Source organism: Eptatretus burgeri, chromosome 9 (genome assembly GCF_056783735.1).
Source record: "Eptatretus burgeri isolate ZD-2024b chromosome 9, Ebu_testis_v1, whole genome shotgun sequence".
Lineage (NCBI taxonomy): Eukaryota > Metazoa > Chordata > Myxini > Myxiniformes > Myxinidae > Eptatretus > Eptatretus burgeri.
The window spans coordinates 57,080,150-57,099,486 of NC_140969.1; the positions used below are offsets into that span (position 1 = coordinate 57,080,150).

Sequence of the window (19,337 nt, forward strand, 5' to 3'; positions counted from 1 at the left end):
ACAAGTTGTATCACCTGATCAAGATTGGATTATTTCGACTTCAGTAAAGGATCAATAAGATTTTTCTAAGCTTACACTAGGATTAAGTGATAAATAAGAAAAACAATAAATACAAGAATACAGTGGAAAGGAGGGAAACACACCAACAGCATGGACATAACAGAGGGACACTTGGAGGAAAAGGCAATAAACACGGAGAAAAAAATTCAACGATTTACACGTGTAGGAAAAATTAACTACAGAGTGCAATGTGGTAATTATGGGTCAAATGATATCCTTACATTTCAAGAGTCATGAATATTTTTTAACTGTTTTGTGCATATTATTTGAACTACTTTGTGGGATGACCTTTTGGAATAAATTAGGAATGCAAATAGTTTTTCACATTTGTTATATTGAGATGAAGTACAGTAAGGATAGATACACACGATTATGATTGAAAGGGATGGATAAATTGTAATTGGTGAGTGCGTGTTCGTTGTTGATTGGATAATTTTGCATGCCTAAGTGAGCAGATTTATGTTTAATTGGTCTCCCAATTAGTAAACTTTCAGGGCAATGATTTCTGCAGTCTGTTTTAAATTAACAATGATACAATTTATTTCAGAAAATATCACACTTTGCAATTTGTGTCATTTACGCAGTTTGGCGTCTTAAACCATAGATCGGTCCATTCTGAGTATGTCGAGGCTGAGAATTCTGAAAGAAAAAAGTATCGACTTGTGCACCAAAAAGAGAGAGTGTGAGGGTGAGAATCAGTGATATATATATATATATATATATATATATATATATATATATATATATATATATATATATATATATATATATATATATATATATATATATATATATATATATATATATATATATATAAATGTATATAAATATATATATATATATATCTATTTATATATATATATATATATATATATATATATATATATATATATATATAAATATAAATATATATAAATATATATATAAATATAAATATATATAAATATATATATATATATATATATATATATATATATATATATATATATATATATAAATATAAATATATATATATATATATATATATATATATATAAATATATAAATATATAAATATAAATATATAAATATATAAATATAAATATTTAAATATATATATATATATATATATATATATATATATATATATATAAATATAAATACTTAAATAAATATTTAAATATATATATATATATATATATATATATATATATATATATATATATATATATATATATATATATATATATATATATATATATATATATATATATATAGCCGGTAGGCAACGAGGGATCCGCGAGGATCGAAGCGCTGGATACGATGCTTTTCATTCTGACCGATCCACCGACGAAGATTCATTGCCAAGATGTATTGGTTCACATACAATTGTTCCTCTGGCTGGCAAGATTTTTCTTATTGCGTATTTTGCCAACTGGCATTCATCATAAAAAATGACGGTAAATAGACACCCTATTTTTGAAGGACTACCATTTGAAAAATAAAACCGAAATCAAAAATCGGCTCGAGTAAAATTTTCTAAATATCTCGAAGTGTTTAATTCCGAAGTCTCGTTTCTCCACATTGAAAACTGTAGGACAGGTATTGAAAATAGTGAACGCGGTTTTTTTGGCCGCTGCATAGCAACGGGTGGATGCTTAGCAACGAAACTCAAACGCGCACATTCCCAGCTCATATGGCACCTGTTCGCCAAGTTTCATCGAAATCGGTTTGCTGGTTTGTGCTGTGGAGCCTCGCGCTGTGCGCACGCACACACACACACACAACCCGACAATAAGGGATATCTAGCAAATCCAATATATATATATATATATATATATATATATATATATATATATATATATATATATATATATATATATATATATATACATATATATACATATATATATATATATATATATATATATATATATATATATATATATATATATATATATATATACATATATATATATATATATATACATATATACATATATATATATATATATATATATATACATATATATATATATATACATATATACATATATATATATACATATACATATATACATATATATATATACATATACATGTATATATGTATATGTATATATATATATGTATATATATATATATATATACATATATATACATATATATACACATATATATACATATATATATACACATATATATATATATACATATATATATATATATATATATATATATATATATATATATATATATATACATATATATACACATATATATATACATATATATATATATATATATATATATATATATATATATACATATACATATACATATATATACATATACATATATATATATAGTCATCCCCTGTTTATCGCGGGGGTTACGTTCTAAACCCCCCTCCCCCCCCGTGAGAAGTGAAAATCCGCGATGAATGGATGCCTCCCCAAAAAAATCGACTCGTCTGGTCTGGTCGGCTCGGCAGTGATCGGGTTCGAGGTGTCGGAGATCGACTCGTGTGGTCTGGTCGCCTTGGAAGTGATCGGGTTCGAGGTGCCGGAGATCGACTCGTCTGGTCTGGTCGGTTTGGCAGTGATGGGGTTTGAGGTGCCGGAGATCGACTGTCTGGTCTGGTCTGGCAGTGATGGGGTTTGAGGTGCCGGAGATCGACTGTCTGGTCTGGTCTGGCAGTGATGGGGTTTGAGGTGCCGGAGATCGACTCGTCTGGTCTGGTCGGTTTGGCAGTGATGGGGTTTGAGGTGCCGGAGATCGACTCGTCTGGTCTGGTCGGTTTGGCAGTGCTCGTCCAACCGCAGCAAAGCTTTTTCCTTCCCGAAGCATATCGAGCACCTTAACCTTCTCCTGGAGCGACAGGACCTTTCTTTGGCGCTTCGGTTCCTTACCAGAAGCCTTAGAAGGTGCAGGGCGTTTGGGTGGTATCGTAGGGCTTGGAGAAAAAAACGTAGAAAATATTCGAAGTTCACAAGCGAAACTTTGTCTCATGCGTTGTGTGACTGGTCGAGTGCCACACGTTATCATTTATTGCTTAAATAATTTATATTTTATATATTATTACCGCGAAATAATGGGGAATCCGCAGAAAAAAATTAATTAGGTTCCATGGGAAAACCTGCAATGAACCGGGGGCACGATCGGTGAACCGCGATATTGCGGGGGATTACTGTATGTATGTATATATATATATATATATATATATATATATATATATATATATATATATATATATATATATATATATATATATATATATATATATATATATATATATCAACACATGAGTGTGATAAACTCCACCGATCCCCATTGGAGACAGTCCACACCAAAGCATCTCCTCCAACACAGAGGCTTCAGCCCGGTGACTCTGTCTCAAAGACAAAAATTATGTGGCCATCATCAGTTAAACATTAAACAGAACCACCGATCCAGATTTCAGACTTATTTGTCCTCATCAGGCTAGCACACTGATAAATATCTTGCCAGTGATGACCACATTCATCATTTATACATCAGACACATCCAGACTGTTATAGTAAGCATCACAAATAAGCAAATAAGCCCAAAATCTGGATTAGTGGCTACGTTTGATGTTTAACTGATGTTGACCATATAATCTTTGTTTAACAGAGTCACCAGGCCAAGGCCCCTGTGTTGGAGGTGGTGCTTTGGTGTAAGTCGGTGTCCAATGGGGATCAGCGGAGTGCTCGTCACACTCCACAAGTTTAGATTTTCCGGACAATCAAATCACGTGTCTTCCGGTTGAATGGTTTGCATTAGCAGGAACAATTGTCTGGGCTGCAGATGGATAGTCGTTCTGTGCGGATAAAGAGGTTTTACCGTGTGATACATAATCCGCGGCGATGCTCAAGGTCGCAGAGTCAATGGATGGAGGAGGGACAATCAAGGACACCATTAAAGTGTTCAGCGTAGTGCTCCAGGATCTTTTTTGGATCTGTGATTATGTGCTGTCCGTCTGAGCTATGGAGTGCGGCGATACCGTGAGATGACGGTCCATAGACTACCTTTAGACCAGCATAGAAATGCTTGAGATTCTTTGTATTGGTTGCCTCCTGGATTTCTTCCACTCTTGCTGCCCACCAGCCATTTTTCATAGACCATAGTTTTGACTGTGCGAGTCTCCTAAGTTGCTGGTAAGAGGAGTGTTTTACTCGCTGAGCCTCTGTCATCAATCCAGCAAAGATGAGCTACATGCATAGAGTTACATAAATGTTTGATCTGGGAGACATTCTCATCAAAACAGTCTTGGGCCCATTACAACACACACACACACACACACACACACACACACACACACACACACACACACACACACACACACACACACTTACAGCAAACACCCACAAACCTACTTCCTTTAATCTATTTACTCAGGAACCCTTCTCCCACTCCGGAACGCCAAACATGCACCATGAAGTGTTCTGATGGTGGGAGGCAACCGTGTCAGTCTTCCACACCATCAAAGATGAACTGGCCAATCAATGCCTCACTCCTGATTAATCTGAAGCCAGAGGTGCCAACATACCTGATCAGGCAAAAATAGCACCCCTTTCGTGTCGGATTTTGCTGCAGACTACTGTTGTTAGACATGCATCCAACTCTGGTACATAACAGTACCACTCTCATATACCACTCTACCATTTTTCCCTGGGGATGGTAGATGCGTCTGAGGTCATGGTGAGTGTGGCCCTTCACCAGTTTAATCAATGCCAACTGGCATCCACGAGCCTTCTTCCCTAAAAAGCTGAAAACAACAGGGACACAGTACAGCACCTGAAATCGGTAATTACTCGCTGCATACCTCACCATCAAGCACTTCTGCCAATTCTTAGAGGCAAGACGATTCTCTGTCCTGACTGACCACAAACCTTTAACTTTCACTTTATCCACCCATTCAGACTCTCAATCTCTTCGCACACTTCACCAACTCAGTCATATCTCGCAAATCACCACCGCCATCTGGCACATCAAAGCAATTGCGAACTCGGTGGCCGAAGCTCTCTCATACATCAAGGTATTGCCGGTCTTCCACCATCAATTTTAAATGCACTTGTAGCAGCAGCCTTTCCACATGGAGCTCCAACATCTACAGTCTGCAACCGGTTCACTTACATTTCACGAGGTACCGCTCTCAAGGACAAACACTACCCTTGTGTGTGATACATTTATGGAACAGTCATGCCCTTTCGTTCCTGTGGCATTCCAGAGAACAGTCTTCAACGCTTTTCACTCATTTACGCACCTTGGTTCATCGATTACCGCTACCTGGGTGCCAATAGCTGACATTACCACACCTACCATCGCCAGGGCCTTTGTCCACATAGGGATCGCACGTTTTGGTGTTTTTTTTAACCATCACTATGGATTGTGGTAGCCAGTTCGAATTGGTTCTATTTTGAATCGAGCAACCCAGCAACTCATCACCATGTGCTAATTCTGGCCACACATCACCACGGACCTACACTGTTGGGCCAGGACATTGAATGAAGACATTCATTGTCAACACTCCAAGATCTAACATCATACACCACTCGGTAGCTTTTCAACACCAGATAGGCATTTTGACAGGGTCCATGTGTATCTTGTCAGTCCCCTATGACATTTAAACAGGCATTGCTATTTACTGACTTGTGTAAACCGCTTCACCCATTGGCCAGAGCCTACACCGATAACTGACATCACCGTACGTTGCATCACTCGGGTCTTTGTCCACATCTGGATCGCACGTTTTGGTGTTCCATCAACCATCACTATAGATTGTGGCAGCCAGTTCAAATTGGCTCTATTTTGCGAGCTGACAACTCCTGGGTACCGACGGTGAGGCAAACCACCACTTTCCGTTCAGCAGCGAATAGTATGGTGGAGCCTCTCCACCGCCAACTAGAGTCTTTCCTGAAAGCGTATGATAACTCCATGCACTGGACAGATGGCATACCTATGATCCTGCTTGGTGCATGAGCTGCTCCAAAAAACGACCTTGGATTCTCCACTGCAGAGCTAGTGTATGGTGTACTGCTTCGTCTCCCAGGAGAATTCTTCTACCCCCCCCCACCCACCCCAGAGGGATTTAAAGTATAGACAGTGATATCGTTGTAGTCTAATGATCAATATATATGAATATTATGGCACTTTGGAAGGAAATATCACATGACACCCACAAAAGAAATCAGTCCGAGATAATGAAGACGACTCCACACCTCACGATGAGCTTCCTTAGCTTCCTTCTACATTGTCAGAATCTGTGTGTGTGTGTGTGTGTGTGTGTGTGTGTGTGTGTGTGTGTGTGTGTGTGTGTGTGTGTGTGTGTGTGTGTGTGTGTGTGTGTGTGTGTGTGTGTGTGTGTGTGTGTGTGTGTGTGTGTGTGTGTGTGTGTGTGTGTGTGTGTGTGTGTGTGTGTAAAGCTTGGTTCCCACCCTGGCAATGATGTGGCAATGTGCGAACAATTTAAAAGGTGAAAAAAAAACCTTTGAATCCGAATATAATGATGAAATAACATCCACAAAACACTATTAATGAATGACACCCTCAGGAAAAGCAGGTGCCCTGTATGACGACACTGGCATTGATTGACTCAAACGCTTACCCTCACACTTTGGTATCGGCCCATCCCAGGCGACGTTGTCTTCTCGTGAAACGCATGTAAGGACCTCTGGACCCTCGTTGCGGATAAAACCATCTTCGCAGGCGAATGAAATGGACTTCCAGACCAAAAAACTTTCTCCAAACCTCTTGCCATTTACTGGAATCCCCGGATCAAAACACTCGTTGTGTGCAAAGGCTGTTAAGTTGGGAGACACAAATGGATCCACGAGTTAAACCTACTAACTTGACAGCAACCTTATTTAGGAAAACACAAGAAAATTCAGGCATATCCATCTGTCATAGCCCAAAAGTTGAAACCTTGTTCAAAAGACCTCACAGGATTTTCATAATTAGGTAAACTCAGACATGATACCTGAAATATAACCCCAAAGCACAGCAGTGTAGCAGCAATTTACGAGAAAAACACCAAAATCACACTGGTATTGTGATCTGACTCAAATGGCATCCTTACAATAATTCACGGACCAGTTCTCACGCCACTCCGACAGTTCTGTCCAATTATACCCAGACTTGCTATATAGGATCATCATGACCCCAATTAATGTGCAGGGGTATTATTATTTTTTTTTTAATCTCTGTCAGTGGTCTTGGGAGGTGGGGAGGGGGAAGAAGGATGCAAATTCTCTGTGTAAATGTGTATTGTGTAGCATTGCCTACAAGTGTAAGATGGTATTACAAGTCCACACCCTTCACAGTCCTGTACAGTATTCCTGTCCACATGTTTTCCAGTGCAGTGAGGTGTTTTGAATTCCAAGTAGTCGGTAGGTTTTTTTTGATTATTTTTTGAGGAGCAAATGAGGCGGCTGTCAGTTGCCTATACACCGCCCAAATAAAGGTATGTGTCAGAAGAACGTGTGGCATGTTTGAAACATGATCGCCCATAAGGCGGGTACTCCGGAAGTTCATTTAAACTGTCAAACCAGCCTAAGTGGAATAATGGTTACAACATTCGCTCTAGTGCCCAACTGTGTCAGCGGACGTCCTCCAGCAGTTGGGTTACTTTTATGGAGGTTGGTGGCAGGATTTGCACTCCGACCACCGTTAACCCCTTCATTCTGCAAAACATTCGAAAAGCAAAAAACACCTGAAAAGCCACTCTGTGGGAGTACCTCCTGTGCAGTTGCCGTTTGCAGAACAGCTCACCGGATGACGGGATTGGGGCAAAGCCTTAGGGATCCCCATCTATGATGATAGGAGGGAAAAAAACGGGGTAGCCTTCCTGGGTCTGATTGCAGGAGAGTGTGTCAAGGTGGTGCTGAGGTGTCGTTCACTAGACGGCAGTCTCCCAGGGTTAACCTAAGGCGGACCTTTCGGGTGGGAGCCTGGAATGTCCTATCCCGAAGAGAGGATGATCACCTGTCTCTGTTATCATCTGATCTCAAGCATTTGGACATCGGTATTGCAGCACACTCTGAGGTTGGGACACCAAATTGTGGCGAGATCATGGCAGGTGGTTACACCCACTAATGGTCTGGTCGCTCTGATGGTTACCATGCCCAAAGAGTTGCTGTGGCTGTGTCCAATAAGCTGACTCCAATGATAATTGAGGTAACACCGGTCAACGTGCGTATATGAGACGAAGGATTCGTCACTCATTGGGTGTCATTTCCCTGGTCTCTGTATTTGCTCCGGCTGAGACGAGTGATCTCACCATGAAGGACGCATTCTATGCCACGCTCGAGTCTGTGGTTGATGAGTGCCCCAGGCGCGATACTCTTCTAGTCTTGGGGGTTTAAATGCATCGACTGAAACTGATAGGGATGGTTATAAGACATGTGTTGGTACCCATGGGTCTGCAACTGTGTACCAGAATAGCACCAAGTTCCTTGACTGTGCAACAAGTCATGGACTTAGGGTGGCCAGTTCATGGTTTCAGCACTGACAGGCTCACCAATGGACTTGGCATTCCGACGATGGCAGTGTGCCAAAGCAGATTGACTATGTGCTCGTTGATGGTCGCTGGAGGATGATCCAGAACTGCAGGATCCACTGGAGTGCTTAGTTCCTCAATACTGACCACAGGCTTGTTGAGCAACTCTGAAGCTGCAGCATGCTTAAATCCAGGAGGATGGTACCATCCCAGCCCAGGCTGGATGGTGGCAAGCTCAAGGATGTGAGGGGAGCTGAGGAGTTTACGAACAGGCTGAGTGGATATTTGGGGGGTCTGGGTGCTTTGGGAATACTGAAGACTTGTGGATTGCCTTCCAGACCACCGTCCTTGATGTTGCCGGTAGATGTCTTGGAACTCACTGTCGGGTGAAGAATAATTTTGTCTCTCAAGGGACAATGGATAGCATTGACTAGATTCGCAAGGCCAGGCTGAATGGTAGAGGTGAGCTGTTCAGGGAGCTGAGGTGTAAAACTGCACGTGCACTAAAGTTAAAAAGGAGGCCTATGTGCACGGAATCTGTGAGGCGGTAGAGCATCACCTGTTGTCAAGGGATTCTCGTCCTGCTTAGGGCCCTGTCACACCTTGACGTTTTAGCCAGTGTATGGCAAGGTATCAAAATGTATGTAAAACGCTGGCGTACGCTGAACTATTGATGTTTTTTTCCAGTATTGGACGAATTCATAACGAGTTGGACGTATGCATAACGTATTAGTAACGTACACAGAACGGTTTGATAACATATAGATAACTTATATCAACGAATGCTGAGCGTGTTGTCGGCGTTCACAACCTATACCCAACGATAATCTAACTTATGCATAGCGCAGCAGCGTATCGCCGACGATCACGTGGCGTAGGCTATTAATAGGCTGCGGCTCGACGATTCAAATCATAACCGCACTAGACATCGCAGTGTCAAGGTGCTGTCACACCTTGACGTTTTAGCCAGCGTATGCCGACGTAGGAAAAATTTGCCGAATACGCTGGTACACGTAGAATACGTTCTGGGTAAGTTTTGTATACGTTAAGAGCACGCTGGCATACGTCGTAGTGTGCCGAGTACGTCGAGTACGTCGACAAATTTTCAGCATGTTGAAAATTTTGACATATGCCAGCGTATGACACACATTCCGCATAAGCTGGCATAAGTTGTAGGCACGTTACACGATCGTTGACACACATTGACACACGTTACATGTAAGTTACTCATAAGTCGAAACACGTCGAGGTAATGGTTAGCGTCAGTGTTCCAGACTCCCTGGTTTTTTGTTTTTTCTTCGGTATGACGGTGATGTTGACACTTCGATTTCAAATGCGGTTATGATTTAAATCGTTGAGCGGCAGCCTATTAATTATATTAAATTATAACCGCACTGGAAATCGAAGTGTCAACATCAACGTCATACCGAAGAAAAAAAAAAAACCATGGAGTCTGGAACACTGACGCTAACAAGTACCTCGACGTGTTTCGACTTATGAGTAACTTACAAGTAACGTGTGTGCACGTGTGTCAACGATCATGTAACGTGCCAACAACACGTTACTCATAGGTTAGAAATAAGTTTTGGGTATGCTAAACATTACCTTGACGCGTTTTGACTTATAAGTAACTTACAAGTAATGTGTGTGCACGTGTGTCAACGATCATGTAACGTGCCAACAACACGTTACTCATAGGTTAGAAATAAGTTTCAGGTATGCTAAACATTACCTCGACGTGTTTCGACTTATGAGTAACTTACAAGTAACGTGTGTCGACGTCGAAAAATTTCAAGCATGGAAAATTTGTCTAACAGCTCGGCGTACTACGACGTATACCAGCGTACTACGACATATGCCAGCGTGCTCTTCACGTATACAAAACTTACCCATACATATTCGACGTGTGCCAGTGATTTAGACATTTTTTTCATACATCGGCATATGCTGGCTAAATCGTCAAGGTGTGGCAGGGCCTTTACAGGGGAATTCGTGCATTGCGATCCTCCAAACCCACCCCTCGGTGTACTGCAGTCAGAGTGGAGGGTGGTGTGCTCTTGACAGAGGAGACCAAAGTGAAGGCCCGCTGGGCCGGTTACTTTAAGCGGCTGTTCCAGGCTGATCCACCAGCTGTTGAGTTGGATGTCAGGGGTGTTACTATCCTGATTGCCGACTCTCCAATCAACTGTGGTCCACCTACGTTTGTGGAAACACAGGATGCGGTGAACCGGTTGAAATGGGGTAAAGCTCCTGGTATCTGTGGCATCCTTGCTGAACTTCTCAAGGCTGGTGGAAATGCTGTAATCGTGTCGTTGCACGCAGTTCTGTGCTCTACCTGGAAAGCAGGCATCATCCCAAATGACTGGAAGAGGGGCCTTGTTGTTCCTCTCTGGAAAGGGAAGAGTGATCGCCAAGACTGCAACAACTACCGAGGGGTGTCAATGCCGGGCAAGGTTTTTGCTCCGATAATTCTTGATAGGGTTTGCCAGCATCTGCTTCAGCACCAGCCAACAGAGCAGTCATAGCTGACTCCAAAGAGGTCAACAATTGACCGTATCCTTGCTCTTCGGTACTCACCAAACGTAGATGAGAGTTTGGGCAGGGCCTGCTTGCAACCGATGTTGATCTCTGTGAAGCGATTGATGCAGTAAATGGGGATGCACTCTGGAGGATTCTTGGTCTTCGTGGGGTGCCACCAAAACTGATGAATCTGATGTCTGAACTATACTCTGGTACTGAGAGTGCTGTGAGATGTTGCAATACCATCTCCAACTTATTTCTAGTTGTATTGGAGTTCGTCAGGGGTGTGTTCTGGCTCCCACACTTTTCAGCGCTTGTATGGAATGGATTCTGGAGAGGATGTCGAAGAGATCAAGCTGCGGTGCATCGTTTAGGAATGTCAAAATCTCTGACCTTGATTTCGCAGATGATGCAGTCATCTTTGCAGAGACTTTAGATATCCTTTTGGGGGCCCTTGAGGTCTGAAATGAGGAGTTGGAGCCGCTGGGATTATGGGTTTCCTGGGTCAAAACTAAGATCCAGGCTTTCAATGACATCTTAGATGCTGCTGTCCTGTCTGTGGCGAGGATGTTGAGGTCAGGATGCACTCTGAATACTAACTTTCCCACGTGGCAAAGAGAAAAGTCCCAGTAGCAAAGAAAAAGTCCCAGTAGCATAGAAAAAGCCCCACTGGCAAAGATAAAAGTCCCACGTGGCAAAGAGAAAAGTCCCACGTGGCAAAGAAAAAAGTCCCAGATGGTAAAGATAAAAGTCCCACATGGCAAAGAGAAAAGTCCCACGTGGCAAAGAAAAAAGTCCCATGTGGAAAGAGAAAAGTACCATGTGGCAAAGAGAAAAGTACCACGTGGTATCAAAAAAGTCCTACATGGCAAAGAGAAAAGTCCCAGTGGCATAGAAAAAGCCCCACTGGCAAAGAGAAAAGTCCCAAGTGGCAAAGAGAAAAGTCCCACGTGGCAAAGAGAAAAGTCCCACATGTCAAAGAGAAAAGTCCGCATGTCCGCATGTCCCACCTCAACCCACCCTCAATCTGGAGAGATTCCTTGCTTTGGCAGTGACATTCCTGTCCCTGCTGGCTGTGAGACAGAGGTCAACAGATGTCTGGGACGGGCCTGGGGAGCCATGGGTTCACCGGATAATGGGGTGTGGTGCTGCCGGTACCTGTGCGGTAGGACAAAAGTTCGAGTCTTCAGGTCCTTGGTGCTTACAGTCTTGCTCTGTGTGTGTGTGTGTGTGTGTGTGTGTGTGTGTGTGTGTGTGTGTGTGTGTGTGTGTGTGTGTGTGTGTGTGTGTGTGTGTGTGTGTATGTGTGTGTGTGTCTAAATATGGAGTTTTAGAATGTGAAATGGAGTTTTCCTGGAGTGGGCTCAACGTATCCACCTTCATTTTGGTAAGGGGTCACGATCCACGGACTAAGCTGAAGTGTTTTTGTATATGCGGGTTTCAGAAGGTGGAACAGATCCCTCCCAAGTTTTGGAAGTACCTGAGTGTGTGTGTGTGTGTGTGTGTGTGTGTGTGTGTGTGTGTGTGTGTGTGTGTGTGTGTGTGTGTGTGTGTGTGTGTGTGTGTGCGTTCCTCGCAAGTTTCTGTTGCCTGTTATCTCCACACATGGGTGGGTTTCAGGAGGTGCAACACAGACCTGTCAGGTCTCAAAGTGTGTGTGTGTGTGTGTGTGTGTGTGTGTGTGTGTGTGTGTGTGTGTGTGTGTGTGTGTGTGTGTACCGCACGAGTGGACGGTCTGTCTGTCTGTCTGTCTGTCTGTCTGTCTGTCTGTCTGTCTGTCTGTCTGTCTGTCTGTCTGTCTGTCTGTCTGTCTCTCTCTCTCTCTCTCTCTCTCTCTCTCTCTCTCTCTCTCTCTCTCTCTCTCTCTCTCTCTCTCTCTCTCTCTCTCTCACAGTGAATAGCAACATTTGGTGAGGTGTCACTCTCCCCACCTCCCCCTAAATCCCCTTTCTTCATCTTGTCTCCCGCATTGTTTATCTCCGGATGTGTCCGGCCGGTTTTGTCTCTGGGTGTGGCTGGAGGGTGTTTGTCTCTGGGCGGTATTTATAGTATGACCAGTATAAAATGGATTTCACACATTATTTGTTTCCATTTTCACCATTATTCTATGCAGAATCATTTTAATGAAACAGTATGAATCGTAAATTGCGCTCCACCACACGTCTGCCTTCCCTCCTCTCACCTCATGCTGCCTTCCCTTCCCCCACCCCTCCTCTCTCTCCCTCCTTTCCCATCCCCATATATATCTCTCTCTCCTCCCCCCCCAACTTTATTAACCCATTGGTGAAGCGACGGAAGGAGGAAATATAAAGCGACGACGGAAGGAGGAAATATTTCCTTATTTGCACATAAGGAAATATAAACACAGGAGCAGGTCATGTGGCCTGCTTTGCCGATGTCATATTCATTCCTTCTTTGGCTAATCTATCAATTTCCATATGTTATTCATTGTACCACCCCATACTTATCATGAACTTGATCCGACTTAACATTCACAATGTTCCATAATTAACTGAAATATGTAATTTAGTAAAGAGGCAAAGAGTTGCACCAGCAAACCAGCACACAATGTCCAACTCTATTTCAAAGACAAAATTGCATCTTAAAGAGCAACCCAAACTAAAATTAACTTTTAACAACAACAAAAAAAAAAAACACTGGAAATTTCTTATTCCTTCTGTTGTATTTTGAAAAAAGAAATTGAAATTTTTGGTGACTCCCTTCTCGTTATAAAAAGGCATCAAGTTGAGTATTTTGCTCCCGAAACAAAAGACTGTTTCCTTCCTTCCTTCATTTTTTTTTAAACATGGTGGTTAGTGTTGAGAATCATTATATGGCACAAACTGTGATACAGACTTCGATTCCACTGATAGTTGTGAATGTGAAGTGTCCCTCAATATGTGAAAATTGATGAAAGGTGTCATAATGAGGGCAGAGAGGATAAAAGAAAGGCTGTAATCAGTGGCAGATCCAGAAGGGTGATCTGGTGGGGGCACAGGTTGCCTGCACTATTTGGACTAAACACACAACAACAAAAAAAGGTTACTTCTGTATTATATATTTATTGTCATATATTATCAGAGCGGGTGGTTTAAATTCTGGAGTGGACCGACTGAGCTGCCACCTGCCAGTTTTCTCCAATATAAACTTCAAATCTCACGAGTTGTCAAAAAAGACGAGGACTAATGAGATTTTGATTTTGTTGATCAGTTTTACAGGTCGGGGCAATTGTGATCGTGACCTGCGGGGGGGGGGGGGGGGGTTGCATCTTGGTCATCTTGGCTATAAACTGTCAGTGATGCTGCACAAACAGGGTATGGCATCAAATAGGGTGTACCATCAACATACGGCATGAGATGCTGGTGTGACAGGAATTAAGTTCCTTGTCACACGTTGATGCAAAAGAGCAGGGGTTGGTTATGGGGGGGGGATGTCCCTCCACCCCCCTCCCCAATTTGCCACTGCTAATGGTTGTCATTAATTCATTTAAGCGGTTTGGTAGAGCCACACTTCCACACCTCTGCAACTCGAAAATGATACAACCAACAGCCAAATGTTACAGACTCATGAATACATATCTGTAATTAGATTAGATATTTGTGAAACATAAAATTTATCTCATCGTAAATCAAAATGCGACTGTCAAATTGTACCAATCTGAAACTTGCATCGACACCTCATAAATGGTAGAAATTAAATCAACAATACCTACTTGTATAGCTGACGTTGAAGCCTCGGCCCGAAATGGAGTGGTCTGACAAAAACTCCAGGCGGAAATTGGGACCAGAACTGATGAGAAACGTTGGCACCTCATGGCCAGTGTAGCTTCCGAGAAGATGTGCATCATGCTGCACACCATCTTTCACTACCAGGAAGTCAAACTGGAGCTCCAAATCAAGGTCGTGGAAGAGTAGGCGAGTTCGTGAACCCTCTTGACCCAGTATGAGCCATGCACAGTTGAGGTTACTCTCGTAGCCATGTGGATAATTTGGTGACAGAATTGTTCCTGATGGTGATGTGAAGTTGAAGTTGCAAGGGACTGTGGAGAAGGTGGAAGACAGTTGATTTTGGGGTGAGATTAAAAATTGATCATGGGACGTTGTTTCTTTTCAAATATATTTTATTTCCGTTTTCCGGTTCAAGTCCATTAGCCAGCCGAATCTGCACTCTTTGAAAAGCTTGGTTCTGTCAATTAGACCACTTGTATCCCTCAATTAAAAATTATTGTTAATATCCGGGTGTCTGTTACTGTCCTGGTCACTTCCGTATGTCTTTGTACATCTGCTTTTGTGTGATAATTGTTTGGCTAATATTGGAGCAAATGTGGTTGCTTGTATGCACTGTGGGCCCTTTCTTCTGCTCTTTATGGCTTCCCTTTTCATAAGAAAGGTGTGAAAACGATTACTCTCAACTAAAAAGTAGTCTTCCTTCTCCCCATCACAAGGAAAATTTGGAATTGATCATTACTGAACACCTCAAGACTCATCTTATCACCAATCATGAATTGGCCTCTGCCCAAGATATTCCACCCTGGGGATGCTGCTGGATCTCAGTTTTAAAAATACAAGTGGCACCTCCAACTGGAATGGTGATTTTGAAACCCTGTGTCACCAGAATTTACTGTAACGGTCCTGACCAATAATAGGTGCAGGGGATGGCATCATACACTTTGGTGTTGCGCGCTGAAGGATTATATCGATTTGGGAAGAAAAGTTTAACAAGTATAATTGCAATTCCAAATGAACAGCATGGAACAAACATTATAAATATATGTTACAGGAAAATTACAGGCAGGCCCAGGTGGAGAATTAAACACAGGTTCCTCTCGCTTTGAGCAAACTGTACCAGTGCTCTGCCACCTGAGCTATCTGAGTGACCCACTGGTTAAGGCACGCAATTCCTCCACATACAGAAATGCCACTCTTTTTCCCCCATTTCTTCTGGGGCACTCGCTGTCAACCATAAGAGCAGCGAGGGCCTGTTCACGAGAGGGTCTTACCCCCCGGGGGGGGGGGGACAATTCCATGTCCGCTATTAATCACCACAAGGGGCATAGTAACATTATTATAAATGAACAGGATAGAACAAACATTATAAATACATGTGGAAAAATTATGGGCCCAGACCGGGAATCGAAACCAGGTCATCCGAGTTTCATTTTTAATTAATGTGCAAAAATTCTAAAAACAAAATTCCACTTTTACATTATGGGGTATAATGTGAAGATCAGTGACAAAAAAAAAATCTCAATTTAATCATTTTTAAATTCAGGCTGTAACAGAACAAAATATGAAAAAGTCAAGGGGTGTGAATACTTTCTGAAGATAGCTCAAAGGCATCCTGACACTGTATAGCATGATATTTGAAAAAGTTTTCAACAGGTTCAAACAATATTTGGTAGATTAGTTAGTTAGCTGATGAGAACAAGCCGTTTAGATTTTGGTTCAGGTCCAGATCCAGATTCAGCCCATCAGTGGGATACCAAATGTAAACTGTTCCGCCTGGCAGAGGGATGAGCTGTACCAAGCGCCGCTCTCATTCACACTTATTTCTAATGAGCCACGGTGATGAAAAAACAATCAATAACTTAATTTGGCTTGTAAGGGCCAAAGGCACAGCATCCCTTGACTGACCACTGGCACAATTTGTGAGGCTTTGCATATAACAATAAAAGTGGATCGACACAAGGACATGGAATTCAATTAGCACTCGGCTCCTTGGAATTGATCTCAATTGTTAAGCATTTTGGGGGTCCTGGCAATTAAGAACACCTATCAAGGGAGATTGATGGCATTACCGTTGCATTTTTCATGGGCAAATTAGTCCACCCAGTAACATCATGCACTTTCACACAAAATACCTATTACATGATCCACAAGGTATGCATTTGCAAAAGCATTGTAAGCAGCGACACTCGAAATTGGCATCGTCAAGCAGGCTGCCTTCATTAAATATATAATTCCATTGCATGTGTCATTAAACAAGAAAGATATAATGTGTCGATGTACCTTTTTTTTTTTACACCAGAAGGAAAAGAAAACTTAAAAACCCGTGACCATTTCGCCAACACCACAAAACATGCACAACTCAAAAGCATGAAGACAAACTCACAGGTGCATTGAGGTACATTGGCCGACCACTGGCTGCTTTTCTGGCACGTGATGCTCTGATCTCCAGACAGCTCAAAGGCATCCTGGCACTCAAATGTGAGTGAAGCTCCATGAGAGAAGTTTCGACCAATTCGCCTTCCATGCGAGGGAACACCAGGATCCCCGCAGCTCTCAGATGATATTTCTGTCGCGAGCATGTCACATGAAATTTACTCAAAAAAAAACAAGAAGAGATCCCTGCAAGGTTATGGTTCTATGAGTAGTATGGCAAAGTTGGATAGAGCAGGTCAAATATTTTATTATATTCGTTCATATTTGACCTGAATGTTTGCTTTTAAAGGGAAGATTGATGCATACAGACCAATAATTTTTTTAAGGGAATTTGTCTTTCCAGTGTTGGGAACCAATTCCCAAAATTAATTTTTTCTTGTACCTGCTGAAAATGAAGATGGAGGTAAATGAGGTAACAAAAGAGGCTAATTATTTGGAAAAAAAAATTACAGATGGTGTGAATTTTACAGATTTACAGATGGCGAGCCACACAATACGGTCATGATTGCATCAGTTAAATATGGATGTCCTTGGCAGGCAAATAATTTCTATATGGACAGGAAATGCATTTGTAAAAGCTGGCCAGCTGAATCAACAATGTCAACATAGATATTGAGTCGAGGACCTATTGTGAGTGACCAAAAAAATGTCTGTTCATTATATCAACTCAAAAGTTACCATCACAACAATCAACTCCATCGATTCACAATGTTCTTTCCTCAACTGCGGAAATGCCTTCCTGAATTCATTGTCTTGAGCTTTTCCCTGCAATATTTCAAGTTTGCTGCCTTCTGTCACCTCATAGTCTCACTCAGTTCCACGATTAAACTTTACTACACCTGCTGAGACCCTGTTCCCGCCCTTATACAATTCACTTCATTGTGCTGTGATGCATCTGCCTGTTCTTGTTCCCCTTTGCCCCCCATTTTGTCTCAACATCTGATAAAAACAACAAATATTTTAAAGATAAATTTTAAACTTAAAGTAAAGGCACTGTCACATGTTCATGTTTTTGCCAGCAATGGCAACGTATAAAAATGTATGTAAAACGTTGGCGTACGGTGAAGTTTTGAGGTTTTTTTCAGTTTTGGTCGAATTCATAACGTGTTGATCTTATGCATAACATTAGAAAGGGGCACAGAACGTTTCGTTGTCTGATAGATAACTTATACCAAAGAATGCTTAGCCTGTTGTCGGCATTCACAACCTATGCCCAACGATAGTTTAACTTAGGCATAGCGCGCTGCACGTATCGCCGACGAACTCGTGGCGTTCTCTGTTAAAAACCTGCCGCACGCCAATTTAAATCATAACCGCCTGAAAATTGGAAGTGTCAACATCGCAGTCACACCTTGACGATTTAGCCAGCGCATGCCGACCGATGAAAAATGTGTCTAAAACGCTGGCATACGTCGAATACGGTATGGGTAAGTTGTGTATACGTTAGGAGCACGCTGAAAAACAATGAAGTACGCTGTCATGTTCCGTGGTACATCTAGTACGTCGTGAAATTTCAAGCATGCTGAAAATTTTACGACGTACTCGAAGTGTGGCTCACAAGTTCCGCATACGCTGGTATAAGTTCTCGGCATGCTCCGCGATCGTTGACACACATCGGACACACGTTACTTGAAAGTTACTCATAAGTTGAAACACGTCGAGGGAATGTTTAGAATACCCGAAACTTAATTTTTAACCTATGAGTAACGTGCTTTAAACCAATGAGTAGCGTGCTTTGAACCAATGTGTAATGTATCTCAAACGCACATTGTCGGATGTAGACGAATTTGATTGACGTCTTCCGGACGACCACAGAACTTACTGAACATGTTTCTAACTTACATCTACCGTATAATGGCGATTTAGCAGCGTTTAGGGGAATTGGTATATACAAATGGGCTTCACAAGAGGAACCCGTCAGTGTTCCAGACTCCATGTTGAGTAGATGTCAATGTCAGTCGTATCAGTAGTAGTCGTATTCGGTGAGCGTGTCTGTAGTAGTAGTAGTAGTATTGGTAGTAGTAGTAGTAAGTCCATGTCAGTAGTCGTAGGTGAGCATGATGGGGAGGGTGTGGGTGATGATGTATCCTCGTTGCGTC

At 41.9% G+C, this 19,337-nt stretch overlaps 1 protein-coding gene across 38 annotated transcripts in view; it reads right to left on the minus strand.

Moving 5' to 3' along the window:
• Positions 1–19,337, minus strand: part of LOC147020161 (CUB and sushi domain-containing protein 3-like) — a 1,491,173-nt gene that overhangs the window by 595,165 nt on the left and 876,671 nt on the right. For all 38 annotated transcript variants that reach the window (XR_015061662.1, XM_085895237.1, XM_085895221.1 and 35 more), the window contains 3 exons: positions 17,189–17,371; positions 14,790–15,116; positions 6,668–6,862 (listed from right to left, as the gene is read on the minus strand). Coding sequence is in view for 37 of the 38 variants with exons in the window: in XM_085895237.1 (XP_085751363.1) it covers positions 6,668–6,862; positions 14,790–15,116; positions 17,189–17,371 (705 nt within the window). In the remaining variant the exon portion in view is untranslated. The remainder of the gene's footprint in view (positions 1–6,667; positions 6,863–14,789; positions 15,117–17,188; positions 17,372–19,337) is intronic.